This window comes from Aythya ferina (genome assembly GCF_964211825.1).
Source record: "Aythya ferina genome assembly, chromosome: 1".
Lineage (NCBI taxonomy): Eukaryota > Metazoa > Chordata > Aves > Anseriformes > Anatidae > Aythya > Aythya ferina.
The window spans coordinates 44,612,167-44,628,054 of NC_140296.1; the positions used below are offsets into that span (position 1 = coordinate 44,612,167).

General features: G+C 34.5%; 1 protein-coding gene across 19 annotated transcripts in view; it reads right to left on the reverse strand.

The window, feature by feature from the left end:
- The window catches only part of MYCBP2 (MYC binding protein 2), a 193,651-nt gene that overhangs the window by 42,253 nt on the left and 135,510 nt on the right, over positions 1 to 15,888 (reverse strand). For 10 of the 19 annotated variants that reach the window (XM_084527308.1, XM_084527320.1, XM_084527318.1 and 7 more), the window contains 4 exons: positions 14,192 to 14,416; positions 13,104 to 13,236; positions 10,068 to 10,193; positions 4,873 to 5,034 (listed from right to left, as the gene is read on the reverse strand). In XM_084527308.1, the coding sequence (XP_084383434.1) occupies positions 4,873 to 5,034; positions 10,068 to 10,193; positions 13,104 to 13,236; positions 14,192 to 14,416 (646 nt within the window). Of the gene's footprint in view, positions 1 to 4,872; positions 5,059 to 10,067; positions 10,194 to 13,103; positions 13,237 to 14,191; positions 14,417 to 15,888 lie in introns of all 19 variants that reach the window. The other 9 variants (XM_084527321.1, XM_084527311.1, XM_084527319.1 and 6 more) reach the window with 2 other exon arrangements.

Sequence of the window (15,888 nt, forward strand, 5' to 3'; positions counted from 1 at the left end):
TCTAGTTCATGTTGAACACTGTATTGCTACTCAGTTATTTCAAGGAGACTGGCTCAAAGAGAATGAGTTTCCCCATGTAGTTTTCCCTTCCTGCCTTGGGAAACAATCTATCCAGGACAGCTGGGCAGCCACAGCGACATGACTTGATTTTTGAGTCACCCTCAAAGACTACAAAGACTTCAAAAACAGGTAGGCAAGCTCTGCCAAGTCACAATTTACTGTGATGTCCATCTTTAGTCATATTCTTTCCCTCTACATGGAAATAGCTCAAGCTTGAAAAACTACACAACATGGAGACATAAGAGGCAGCTCAATTCCTGTGCCAGGATGTAGTCTTCTACAAGCAGTGCCTGCTTCCTCTGTGGAAAAGCTGATAAGCCAAACCAGAAGGCATGACATGCTGCCAACTGGTCCATGCTAGTCTTTTTTTAAACTCTGAAAGAGAGTAAAATGTCTCTGGATTGTGGAGATAAGTTAAAGTTTCTTCTGAAATGCCACTCCTTTTCTGCCTTTCTGCATGATGATGATGAAGGAATGCACTGACCTGCTTTTGCCCAAGCAATGGATGCCTCTTATTTATTTTTTTTTCACATCTTGAAAAATGCAAAACGCTGTACTGATAAAGATTCTTTTTGCTCTTAAGTACAAGAATATACAGAAGTCAAACATTTGAATATTAAATATTAAAAAGGGAAAGCAGTATTAGATACCATTAGTAGGGGAATGAATGAGTAAACAAAAGGAAAAGCTGAAATGCAGTATCATTATAAAAATATTAGTGCATTGCAAACATAATATTTGTGTTTATTACCCAAAGGCAGGGTTTGGATCACCAACACTTGAGTCACTTAAATATATTAATTGAAAGAAGTATTCCTGTGCTAGAGCAATATATAAAATTAATCTATAATTTTGTAATAATGAATCTATGATTTTATAAATTTTGAAGGCAATAAGCCAGATTTATTTCTAAAATAAAGCTTGACAGTTTATTCTTGTCCTCCAAACTGCCTTACCAGTCCCCCAGAGATGGTTTTGGATTTGAACAGTTTGGCACAGAAAAAACACATGTATGCTTTGTACATAGCTTAGAAGACCCAATCTTTAAAACCTAAGGTATGAAACAGTTTAACTTAGTTCAGGAATGAAGCTTTGGCAGTAAGAACCATTAGGAAAAAAAAGTCAAACCAATACTCTTATGCTTCTTATCATGACATTTACGTCATTTCAGTGTGACATAGGAGAGATCGGTGCGATTCACAGGACACCATGAATATACTGAACAGCAGCTCAGCACTGCACCTTCTGCCTGGATTGAGATGAGTCAGGAAACAACAGCTGTGCTGTGCAAACTGCTCAGAGTGACTTGCCAGGGCTACAGTGGAAGAGTTAGAATGTGATAGATGAAGCTAACGAGGGGGTCTAAAGCCTCCTCAGTCTATAAATCTGTTCCTCACTTGCCAGAGCAACTCAGATGTGAAGAAAAATGGCAGAAAGGTCTAGCTTCTGTGACCGCAAGCCTCCTCCCAAAACTCAAGAGTTCAACATCCAATTCTGAAATTGTAATTACTGGTGTTGAAGGATGTGGCAAGATCCCATCTCCCTGACTGGATGCGTCAAAGGAGTTTTATGATGCAGCACACACTGCTTAAAGTTGAGAAACAAGATCTTGCTTGACGGTCTAGGTTTCTGCACTTCACCTACACTCAGAATCCAAGCAGAAATTTGAGCCTTCTGTGTTCTTCACATAATGCAGAGACAAATTAATCAAGCAACCAGTAATAATAATCCTGCAGCTGTGGGAAGCTGCCGTCCTGACCACATCTGTTATTGATGATCTTACACATTTCTCAGAAGCAAGCCTATTCAGGCTGGAGTAATTAACAAAATGTTTCATTGAAATAATCAATGAAGAAACATATAGATTTGTGCTCTTCCTGGAAAAAAATCCTGGCTAAGTTTCCAAATCAATACAGCTGTTTCTAAACTCCATGTAGGAGTATGCCATCTCTTTTACCTTTTTTGGACTTAGCTGCATAAAAAATATTTACAAGAAATTAAAATACATGATGAGAGCCTCTTAACTTTGACACCATGAAAAAGAAAGCATTATCTCAGCTTTTTTTCCCCCTCGTATGAGCATCTGTGAAAATTAGCACAGCAGAGAACAATCAGCCCTTCACAGAGTCCTAGCAAATAACACGAAACTGAGTTCCACAATTTCCACTTATTTTTTTGTATTAAGCCTTCCATATTAAATTCCAATATTTCTTTGAAAACAAAAAGCACAGGACTTTTGTTAGTTTATCTGTTTCCGATTTGATAAGAATAGCAGATACACTTCATGTTTTTTTCCAAGCATAATAACTGAGGAAGTGGTTGTCCAAAACACTAATTTTTCTACAAAAATAACAAGGCACTGTATCTGAAAATAATGTGTTGTGAAAAGCCCTTACCCCCTTCCTTAAATCAGTTTGGAAAACCAAACCAAATACCAAGAACAGAAATCGTGCCTCAGAAAGAACAACTATCTAAAAATTTCTCTAAAGAAAATCTATAATCTGTCTCTGGCACGGAGTATGTATTACAATCAGACCCAAATTTTTCTTCATATTCTAAAAAACTATATAAGGAAATAAATCTAGAGGATGTTGAGCATGATCTTAACATTCCTCAGAATCGTGTTTCAATATAAAACTCCTCAATAAGACAGGTAACTGAGGAAGAAAAGAAAGCATAAGTGGTAGCCTAAGATATTTACTCAGACTAAAATCAAATAAACCTATGTTTCTTTGTTTCCATGTCTGCAGCCATGGGAATCTATGGCAGGGAATATCTACTTTCAACTGTTAAACTATTATTGGTCCCTTTAATATAGCTGTTATTGACTACAAACATTTGTTTTCATTTTTAGATCTAAATTTATTGCGTGAAGCACTTAAGGACAAAGCACATCATTTGTAACTGTAATTAAGCACGTCTAGGGCAAAAATCAATTGACCTTGGGAGATGTTTTTAGTAGATTTCAATTCTAATTACATGTTTAGTAATAGGAAGCTATAAAGTGCTTTGGAAATAATGAATGAAAATGGCATGTGTTATAAAGGTTTCTGTTATGGCTCTAATACACCTGTAAAGTTGAACACATTAAAAATACCAACAAAATTAGATCTCAACAGAACTTGTCTAAGTTTTTTTTATTGCCTATGTGTCTCGTTATTCTAATAATTGTGCAGTACTAATTAATCCATTATTTTCTAATATGTGCAGTTTCTAGAAATACGGTAATATCAGAATAATTGTTTAAACCAAAATATTTGATCTAGGTAACCTTTCTTAAGTTTCAAAGATCCCTGATAATTTCCTCAACTATTAAATGAACACAAATATAGTCTTACATGCCTCGCAGACAATATTCTAAATAAAACATTTGGACAAACTAGTAAAGCGAGGATTAACGCATTTTCAAAAGACTAAAAAAGTTCTGTTTTCCCCTCATATATTTCTTGATTTTTGATCCTGGAAGCAAAAATGTTATTATTTATCTCCTTCAGGTATAATTAACATTATTTACAAGAAATCTTAAATTACATGAAAAAAAAAAGGCTTCCTTCTGAATCATGGATACTTAAAACACAAACCCTGGATTGTAACTTAATGAGTATCTTTTACCCAACCACATCCATTGGAAAGACAAATCCATTAAGCAAATTTTTTGGGGGGCAGCCAATAAAAAAATATCAGTATTTCTTCCCATACAAATCTAAATAACAAAGGACAAATAGCCTGAAGTTTAAAATAAGATAATTAGGGTTATTTGTGATGAAAAAGTAAGAAGCTCTGACAAGAGAAGGAAAATGTAAGTTAAGGGAAAGAACATACAATTGTCAAACTCCCAACAACGGTGTGTTGATGCCATTGGCAATCATGTTTTATCTACATAGGTTTTGGATCACTCTCTTTTCATGACATTGGTTTAAGCCTAGTAGAAGTATACACAGTCACTATCAGACTATTTCTGACAGTCGTTATAGAAGTGAGCTAGAGATTTTAATCTGCTTCTCTCCCACAGCACTTGTGTAAGCTGAGCTGGAGAGACTCAGGACAGACTGAACTGTCAGCATCCCACAAGAAAAGAACATTTTACTTCTGCTGGATAGTCTGTGGGTGAGAGGAGAAGACTAATATGCTATATGTGTTCTTTATATAAGGAAGAATTTACTGCCGTATCTGCTCTTCAAAATGAATTCTAAGCTTTTATTTTTTCACTAAATAAAACCTAAACCATTTCCTGTTCTTGCACCAGTAATCAGGTTAGCTTTCATTCACTTCTAGGTGAAAACTTCCTTGTCCACACCAACCTTAAGAGCACCCAATGCAAGAGTACAAAGCTTTATAAGTAGTGTCAACATGTTCCAACTTTCCAGCTACACCCTAAACTTATAAGTGATAGAAAACAAAACAAAACAAAACAAAAAAAAACCTGAAATTTAAGAGGCCAGAAAACTGAAACTATGAATCTACTGCAATTTTTTATGTTAAAAAAGAACATTTTGTACCATGAAAGAAATTTACCTTAATTATAAACCCAGAGTTGCATACAATACTGGAAATGCACTTTAATGAATGTTATCTGCACTGCAGGACACATGCAAAAGCAAAAATACTGTCAATATTGAAAATAAAGTTGAACAGGTATAATTCTTTAAGGAGCATTCTTTCACATGCTTCTGAATCATGAAAAACTAACTCAACAAAATAAAACCAGAAAGATGCATTGAGGGATGATTAGCAGCTGGTAAGCAACTGAGGACAGCAACGTAAAAAGCTGCAGAAATGGACTGATGAGGCAGGTAAGGCTGACAAACTTACTCTGAAGCTGTGGCTGAGGCTGCTGGAAGGAAAGGGGCTGTCCGAACACAAATGGACTGTGGACTAGGGAAGAGGGAGGTTTTGCAGCTTGATCAAAGATGGAAGGAGCTGGGAGATTTGGCCGTGACTGAATGGAATTCAGTATGGCACTCAGTTGGTCACCTGTAGTGGGCAAAACAGTCAAAACTACAACCTGTTACTTGTCATTCTCCAGAAATGCAGAGTAAAATGGTGCTCAATTAAAGTTTCAATGGTTATAATAGAGAAAGCTCTTATTTAGCCACATACAGCTCTGGTTGTGGCTAAATATAAAAACCTCATCCCATGCATGGCTATAAAATTGCTGAAAAGTACAAGCAGGGTTTTTAAAAATCATGGACAGTTTACTGCAGTTATTCAAAACATTTCAAAATAGAGATTTATATTCATCTTGCTAAAAAAAATGCAAAGCAGCCAAGAAAAAACAGAAATCCCTAGCATTTACAGTAATACACACATGCAACAGAACATGCAGATAAAGATTAGAAAAACTGATGAGAAGGGAAGGATAACATGTAGTTAGGCTTTGGCAAGTGTATTTCTGTGCCAAGGCTTTGGTAAATATTTGCTCATTTTTGCAAATATCTTTACAGGTATACTGTCATGCTGTTTTTCAAGATCAGTTTGAAAATCGTTTTAAAAAAATAAATACCATTTAGGAACTGAAACTGGTTTTCTGAAGAACTACAGACATTCGTTGTGGGGCAAATGAAGGCCTTCAAAAACTAGCATGTTAAAAACATGGTTTTAATTCCTAAATGCCAATTTTCAGAAAAACTATACATGAGCATTAGAAATACAAGAAGCCTATAATAAAAAGTCAGAGTTTATCATAGCATGTTATAAGCTGTGGTAAGCTTAGTCATATGAGCTTAGAGAGAGCAAGAGTTTAAGAGCATTGCAAATTTGAATGATCACCACCCAAATCCTAATGGCAGCACTTTATTCTGCAAATTCACATCATTTTGACAGAACTCTAGAAAATCTAGTAGAAAAAAAAAAAAAAAAAAAAAAAAAAGCAGCTAATACAGAATTTTCAGCTCAATAAATCTTAGTTTTAGGTGATTATCAATTGTCTTTTCATGGAATTAGAGAAAGACTGCTGGGTGTATGGAACCCACCCTTAACCCTTATTAGCCAAGAACTCCAAAATGAAATGTTACAATAATTTTCTTGATATTTTAGTTTCAAAAATGAAAGAAGAAAATACAAGGAAATAGATGAAATTATGTTCTAAATAATCACCTATGGATATCAATGCATGAATTTTATTCCACTATTTTGGAAGTAGCACAGCGAAAAAATACGGGAATCAGTACTTGGACAGCAATCATTCCTACCATAATAATCCAGAAGTGAATAACATATTTGGGAAGGCATTATAATTCTTAAAAAGTAACTATTTGAAAAATAATTCCAGGTCAAGAGTTGCAAAATATTTTTTCCTGGATATAACTCACATTGGTTATCAGAGAAACAACCAACACTGGAAGACAAAACCCAGCAGTAACTCTCAACTGTATGTGGGTAGTTTATTTATACCCTATCACACATGCAAAAATACTGTGCAGGTTTTGTTCAGATCATGCTTTGTACATTTTCAGTTGAATGTATGTACACTATTTCTAGATCTAACTTTTGTTTTAACAATTCACAGACTCAACTAGTAAACTCTGCTGACCTAGCACTGCTTTAGTGCAAAGCCAGCACAGGTAGCTGGGTTCTGCATTCTGTGTTAACAGCAGGAAACAAAGCACAAATGACAATGTAGAGGCAGATCATTCTTTCAGCTCAGTACTTTGGAAAACCTAAAACACTTTTTTTTTTTTTTTTTTTTTTGTCTCTCCTGGTATTCCCAGTGCTTCACTGGGGCTTACTGCTCTAACAAGTCATACCACAAAAATTGGTAAACCACTCGATCCAGTCTCAAGTACTGGCAGCAATAAGCCCTTTCAGAACACAAAACAGTGCAGACGATCACAGAGAGATGCCTGGTTTTTGGCTCTGAAGGAGTCAAGCTGAATGAGGGGAACAGATGCTGACCTAAAACTAAAAAGCTCAAGGAATTCATCAAGATCAGACATGGTAGCTTAGTTCTACGCGTGGTTTATAAAGCAGAATCACCGAATTATAAGTCTTGTCCTTTGAAATTCTCCTATGAATTAAGCACTCAGGCAAGCTACAAAATTTAGCATCTACAGAAATGAAATAGAAATCGACTCTCAGGTCCAAAGTTGGTATCATTCTTTTTGTTATCACTATTAAAAACAAACATAAAAACAATTAGTTAATTCTTTCTCCTTGAATACCTGATGTATTCACATTTATACTACATGAAAATATAAAATTCTTCGTGTACCACATTCCAGAACCATGGAATCCTGGTTATCATGAAATGAATCTTTTCAGTCTTTCTTTCCTAACGCTTTTTAGGGTAGGTGCAAAGGGGATATTTGGAAAGCAACCAAGTCTAACAGCTGACGATCATCTAGTGTGTCAATATATAAGATCAGTTTTGTCACTATTACTGTTTGTTTATTAGAGGACTGGGAAATGATTTTTCATGAAATACACAAAGCCCTGCAAGCCAGTAGTAGTTCCCCTCTATGGTTGTCCAGGAACCCAGGTTTGGGCACTATTTCAATAGCCCTGTGGCTTTTAATGTTGTCTCAAAATTAGTAAGTGACTTTCAGCATTTTAAAGTCTAGCTGATGCTAAATATATTTTAAATACAAATAAGGAAAATGTTTCCTTCTAACATTTGTGAATTCAGAACAAAATGGGATTCTGGTTACCTTGTTATTTATTTTTTTAGAAATTAATAAAAAAAATATTTTAGTTAATCCCTTTCTCTGGACAAAGAATAGCATCTGCTTAAGTGTCTGGTACGTCCTGGAATATCAAAGTCATTCTTACTCTGCTTCTTTACATAAAAGTACTTTCAAAAGTAAGGAAAGGTCATCTGTAAGTGGAATTATTTAAACAGTGACATTAAACAGGATACTTGCAGGTATAAGGAAATCTTGGAGTCGCTGCAAAGGTCGTGATTGTGAGACCAAGCAGACCTTTCCTAAAGCTATAAAATGCTTCAAGATGCGATGATATATGAAAATGTACGTAAGTCCATTTTCAGTTATAATTGTTCCAGTTTGTATAAATGACCAGTAAATGAACACACTAAACAAACAGGCCTATTTCACAGATGAGTAATTATTTTAAAGGGAAGAACCTCTGAAAAGAGGTTGAAAGTTATCTGCTCAAATTAAATGTGGAGGGGGATAGAGCCATTCATAATGAATATTAAAGACTTGCCTGCAATGTAAAAGGCTCACACATAGAAGATACAGCTAAATCAAACAGAACATTTGTGGGAATAATGTCTTTGGCCTTGGAGGCAATACTGTAAACACAAACCTACTATATGGGTATCTTTACATTTGACTGACGTAAATGTGACTGAGTTTGCAATGAAACTAGCACATCCCTACAAGAAGTTCTTTTGACAAACAGGCATCTTCAACAGAACTGTTTCATTCATTTTCCTGACAGTGCTTTTGTCTTCAGTTCTTTCTTTTCCACAGAACTCAAAGCTTCTTAGATCTAGATCCGAGAATGCAAGACAACAGCATGTAAAATAATGATACAAGAGGTCTATTTTGGGGAGGAAAAGCAGTACTTTTATTCTTTCATGTATAGTTGCCAACAACTCCCTGCTCTTTGGCAATTCAGAATCAGTTACAATAAATAGAATGAATAAAGTAATCTAACTGACCCTATAAAGAAAGCTGCCAAAGAGCACTATTTACGTGATTTATGTGCGCTGCTGATCTTGCTCTGTAACTGAGTATGGGGCAGCTGTGGAGAACAGTGGAAGAAACACTGGTTCATTACTTCTCAACCAATGTCCACATGTTCGTGCTCACATTTCACTGCCCATTAGTAAAGCATGTCAGCAGATTTACAGCTTTATAAGGAATCCGATGCTATGATGAAAGACCCTGATACATGATGGTAACTACATGACTTGTGGGACTACAGTGATAATAGCTTGCAGGTTACTTGATAATTTCAGGTTTTGTTATCATGCAGTAGAAGAGACAGGCTCATAATTAATGGTTATGTTTTCCAACAGGAAATTGGTACCTCAATTTTGTTTTTCTTGCATATATTTGACCATATTTTATCCTTTCTGTGTCAATATTAAAACCTCCTGGCATAATGGTATGTAACAGTAGAACTGTGAATATCATATATATCCACATGTATTACACGTCTTCCTTTAAAGCAAGGCTCAACTCAAGGTGTTTTTTGTTTGTTTGTTTTTTCCAGCTTAAGAGATTACTCACAATGTGTGTTGGTATTAAAAACACATAGCACACCTAAGGCCCATGTTCTAACCGGCATGGATGGAGTACAGAGTCATAAGAGTAGAATGACAAAGCTACATGTTTCAGTAATAATTGTCAAAGACATCTGCCTCATCAAAAGCTCCTTCTATATTATTAGATATTCTAGATTTAATCAATGAATGAACAGAAGGCGAGCAATTTGAGTTTACTGTGATGGCTTATTTATACTTACATCTTACCAATAAACTATGCTTAAGAGTAACTATTATTTTGCCAGTAAAATAAATACGGTTATTTACTTCCCAGTATTGTTAACTAGTATTTATGTGATTGAAAGACAACTTCAGTTTTGCAACATATATCTCACATGGTATCTACTATCCTGTCAGCCAATTAAAAGCCCTTAAAAATGTTAAGACAGTTTGGAAGTGTTTACAAGTGTTTCTGATCTTTTAGAACCCATGCTTTCTAAATCCAATAGTGTTCATATCTTGATTTACTAAGATATATTTTTCATTTCTTAATTAGTATTCTGCCTACCCCTATAGAAACCTCAGCAGTAACTTACAAGTTTTTGATGATCCTTTTTATATAGAGTACTTAGACTGAATGAAATTAAAGTAGAGAAAAAAGCAGCTACAATCTTAGTTTCATGTATTGTGGAACCCCTTACAAAATTCACTGTGTTACTGGTTTTATCTTTTGGATCACATCTGATGGTGCCTAGAAGAGTAGGAAATGAGTAACAAAAACAGAAGCAAAATTGAGAAGAACATAATTTTATAAAACATAAGTTTAAAAACATACCTTTGTTATTTCCAAGGCCATAATCAAACCCTTGTCCATTACTGCAGCTTGTTCCCTTACTGAAAGCTTGTATTGAAAAAGGACTTGGGGGAGGAGTCTGAACATTTTGGTCTAGAAGAACTTGCTCTACAAAAAAAAACAAAACACATCACTTCAGAATTAGACCTTTTAAGTAACTGATTTACATTGGAAAGATGAGTCACAAGGCAAAGAGCTTTATTGTTCTTTCTTTCTTTCCCCACAGATAGCACTCCTCCACTCTACTCAACCCTCTTCAAAAAGAAAAGGACATCTTTCTTCCCCACAGGTCATGCTCTAAAATTAAAAAGATTGAGGATTTAATACCGTGCAGTCTAGTTTTATATTTGACTGAGTTGCTGCAAGTTTTGCTGTCATATGCCACTTAGGAACAGGCTTGACATTTTATTTTTTGGTAACACCATACTATTTGAATATTTGTTCTTTGGACAGCAATTGTTAAATTTATTTGATAGACCTTGATGGATGAAAGATGCTTTCAGAGTGACAAGAAACTCAGAGCCAATAAACTTCTAATCCCGACTTAATAATCCTTACTAACTCCCAGAGCATAAGACATTTTTTTACCTTGACAAATTTATTCATATCTGATACCGACTACTACAGTTATGCTTTTTGTATGTTACCATAATAACTCAAACCAAAACTAACCTAGAGTCTTTCAAAATATTCATAAGAACAACGAGCTAAAGTATATGAGACAGAATCCACTTGAACATTTAGATTTACAGTGGCATTACTGACAATGTGGTCAGAAATACCATTCCAAGTAATAACCTACATGAAGTAATTCACATGAAATCTCTTAAATGCAGGTTAAAAGATCAGGTTGGTACCTTGAACAACTTTCTCCTTTTCTAACCATACTAAAATTAACTGAAAAAAATCACAACTCTTCTAAGAGCCATTTTTATAAAATTTCAGCATTTCAGACCAAAACTGCACTTCAGACTATGTACTTTTAGATAACACATACACTCACTTTAAAAGGTTTAATCCTTTGTTAAGTTAATGTTGTTTATCTGCTAAAGGAAAATTGGCCTTAGAACTTACAGAGGAATGGGTGAATTAGAAAGCAACAGCAAAATACTGCACTTGAAACAAGTGTGTAATCTATCTTAAATCAACCTTGATTCTCTGAATTACAGACATATGTAGATTTTGCTGTAATTTTCCTGCTAAAGTACTTGTATACCTGCCTACAGACTTGGGCATTTAGCTCTGACACAAACCGTACGTCTTTCTGAAAATTTCATTATCATTTACTTATGTAATTAAAATATTAAAGCAATCTGAAATAGGGTATTATTTATGTGTGAAAACAGAGAGAGTTGGAAATCTAGCCAGAGCTCCTCCAAATGCTTATTTCCAGCAGAAGTATGGAAATTGATAAGAAACAGAATTCCTAATTCATTTCTTGGCCAAAAACAAAACAAAACAAAAAAGGCAATTAGTTTACATCATTTTCATACGTGGCTTAAGCTCCTTAGCTCCTTAATACTGAGATGTACTAAGAACACAGAATATGTTTAAGTATCTCAGTAGCTGCACTGATAGCAAACTGCTTTAGCTAGATGCACAAGAGACATCTGCATTTACCTTATTTATAAACACAAAGACTCATCTAGAAAGAATAGAACCAGACACGCTGACACATAGGACATGCATTAGATAATTTTCCAGATGACACCTCTTGACAAATGGATGTATTAGATTTCATAAGGAGTGAGAAAATTATAAATTGAGAATATTCAGATTCAATCAGGAAACAGAGAAATGTATGAAGAAAAAAAAAGATGGCTTGAAGAAACTAACTCTGAAGTGAGTTAAAACAAACCAGCTTCAGAGGAAATCATACCAAATTTTATGATCAGTGGAAGAAACTTACAAGTATTCTCAGAAAGAAATATTGAGAGAAACTGGAGGGTTTAGTGAAGATGAAGCCAGACTCGTCTCAAAGGTTCAAAGAAACGGGACAAGGGACAACAAACAAAAGCTGCAGAATGTGAAACTGTATTAGGAAATGTTTTCACCATAAAGGTGGGTCAAATACTGGAACAGGTTGTCCAGAAATGTTGGAAATATTTAGAATTTGACTAGACAAGGGTGTAAGCAACATCATCTAACTGAACCTGCACTGACAGGGAGCTTGGACTAGATGATCTCCTCTAGAAGTATAAATACTGACAGATCTCTCTCGCCCTGTTTCACCTTCTGCAATAATACAGGTAGGCCATAATCCCGTACTGGAGAACCTCATTTGGATCTATCTATTAGGGAAAGAACAGTTTCAAGATGCCTCAATGCACTTATATGATATTTTGTATCAGTAAATATAATCAGTATCTGATTGGAGGAAGATCAGTAAGAAGAATGATTGAAGAAAATTAAAAATGTGCAATAACAGATTTTGTATAATAACCCTTTTGCTTACATTTACTTTTATTCTTTCTAGGTCTTATCCAGTTTGAATATTATCAGGACAGAAATTGTGCATTTTAAGAAAAGGTAATAATTCTTTGCTAACTAGAGTAATTAGCAGTGGGATATTAATTTTAAATATGAAGTTCATAAATAAATAAATATGTAGTGTGTTTTTAACAGGATGTGGTGTGGCAGAACTAACAAACTTAACAAAACCAAAAGCAACGTAAATATTTTTTTCTACTCTGCTTTTCCCAGAAACACAAAAAAGACCAAAGAAAGCTAAAAGGAGAAATATACAAGTACTTATTTGAAAATCATCTCTATAGCTAAAAGAAGGAAGGATATCCACTGGTACAGAAGAAAATATGGGGGAATGTTTTAATTGCTCTTTTAAAAACATAGAAAGAACATTTAAACAACTTTGAAATTCATCAGTGTAAAGCAACTCAAATGAAAACGTACGGATTTGTGTTATACCTTTTTTAAACTCAGTTTCTTCTTTATTTATCCTGTTTAGATTTCTTGTAATTTTTTTCTAAGTTAATTAAAAAACAAAACAAAACAACTTGCCATCTTCATGTCGGAGGTACTGGTTTCCACCTCTGTCTCTAGCTAACGACCACGCCTCGCCTTCATCACTTTCACAGAACTCTACCATGCTGTTCTTATCCATTTGCACCCACGTACCTTCTGAATTAGTCACCTGATGCACACACACAAAAAAGCACAACATACTGAATTTCCAGATTATTCATTAGCATGGCTCAGCAACTTACTTCAGAAACTGAAAAAATACGCACATTCCAATCTTTATATTACAATTAAAGCTTTTTTTTATTATTATTATTATTTTATTTTTTATTTTATTTTAATGTTTCTTAAATTAAGGCCACAGACTGAGGCAGATTCAAGGACCAAAACCATTTATGGCACATATACAGTTAGGGATATTTCCAAAAATATTAGACCTGCTTATGTTCAGAAAAAGCAAATCACCAACACCACAACGCTGGAACATCCAAACAAGCCCAAATAAAAATTTGAAGGAGATATTCATCAAGGTATGCCTTTTCATTGGTGGCTGCAACAGTAGAATTACAGTAGCAAGTTATATATATGAAATGTTTGTACAAGTACTAATTTTGTTCCTGTCATTGTATTTAGGAAATAGCATGACACACTTCATCCTTAAGCCATTCTTAACCATAAAACACCACAGCTGGACAATTGGGAATAGTAACAATAGTTCAGCAACTGAACAAATGAATCAAAACAGAGAAACAGAATAAACTGTTAATTGGTTAGGTCCCATAAAATTTCTTTTTTCAATAAAACAAAATTCTTTCAAAGCGTATGACAAAAACATTGAATACGAAACAACATTTTGAAAAGAATACTGTAACAGAAATATATAATCAAGCATATGTAACTGCAGTACAACTTAACATTATTCCAGTCAGTACACACATCTAAAAGGAAAAAAACAACCAAACAAACAGAATTGCATTAGTATTTATAATACAAACCAAGTTCAGAAGTTAGCATTTATCATGAGGGTTGGAAAAGCAAACCTGTACAGGGGTAGATTCTTTTGTTGAGTTTACTAGTTATATATTGGTATCTATGAAGACATGAACTGAAGCTACAATGATCCATACCTCGCCCACTGCCTTGACTTTGTTTCCCAGAACTAACATTCCAATTGGGATACCTCTAAGGTTAGGGCAGCTTCTGATGTTGTGACCTGATGGGCCAGTCTTCACTACCTTGTACACTCCAGGACCACCTCGGAGGAATGGCATATCTTGTTCTTGCATCACTGCTTCCTGTGGGCAGTGTGAATTTAGGTCTTTGAAAAAATCATCAGTATTAGACCTAGATTCCTGAGAAATTAAAAAAAAAAAAGGCAAAACAAAAAACAGAACAGAATAAAACCTATTAATAATACCTTTGAACTCTTCATATAAGAAATACTTATTTAAAGACTACAATAATTAAATTCCAAAGCTAGAAGAGGTACTAGTTACATTGCTAATTTTAGCATGCAGTAATACACAACTGAACTACTAGTAAATCGCAATTTAATTGAAAAGCTACCCTATTACTCTTGAAACAGAAATGTAGGCAATTTATTTAAAAGGAGTATCTCATATCTACAATTAGAAAACATTTACTTTCTCTATCACTTCAACTAAACCTTGCCTCATACTGACATTTATCAAGATACACACTCATTCCTCCTGCTGTATTTGTGAACTAATATAGCAAAAAGCCTGGGGCTATTTAAAGGGAACTTAAATATCACCTCTTTTCAAGTGATATGCTTCTTTTTTGATTTTGTAACACACTGTTAATTTATACTAAAGGTAAAATTATGACAGAGTAATAGAAACACCACAGAAACCTAAATGCACGTAGAAATAGTCGTGCATATTTATAATTTTCACTCACATAATAAAAATGGCCTGCAAATTTATTTCACACAGTAATGATGAGAGATTAAATATATACCCAAATCTTAAACAAGAACACACTTTTTGAGTTTCCTACCAGTAGAAAAAATGGTAATTACTAAAAATAAGAGACAGACTAATATAGATTTTCAGTTAGCCATGGCTTAATAAAAATGTCTAAAATGTCTATTATACAAAAACTATGAAGGATGGAGGTAACATATTGCACATTCCTATCAGGAGAAAGCAGATGAGAAACAGGAATGCTTTATTATGCTTAAAATGCAAACCATATGTACTTCTAAAAGAACACCTGGAAGTTAAAAACCTAAGTAATGCCCTACTGGATGAAGCCAGTGACTCACCTAGTCCAGTAAATGGCAACAGGAGATACTGTTCAGAAATAGCATGCAAGACATTACTAGTGGTCTATCCCTTATATAACAACAACATTTAAAATCTTTTTAGTATGGATGTTAGAGGGTACACCCCTACTTCCTCTAGTGTCTGTTTATGAATCTGGTTCCTATAAATATGTTTAATCCCTTCTGAATGTGCCGATACTTTCTGCATCCACAATCTCCTATAACTACGCCTTCTAGGAGTTCATTACCTGCCGTGTAGAAACATACTTTTATCAGTTTTAAACCGAAATTCCAGTTATGTTATTTCCTTTTCAATTTACATTATTTCCTCTGCTCTCTAATTAATATGTTTTCAGATTTTTGGTATTGAAGTCTGCATCATGTCCAGAATTATATAACAGTCTTACCAAGAAGCCTTTCTAGCAAATGAACCTGTTCTGTAAATATGTTAACTTTCAAAGCAAGCTGCAGTAAATTGTTTCAAAGAAAAAAAATCTGTGTTCTAAAGATAGTGTGAACATTGTCTAGATCGTGATT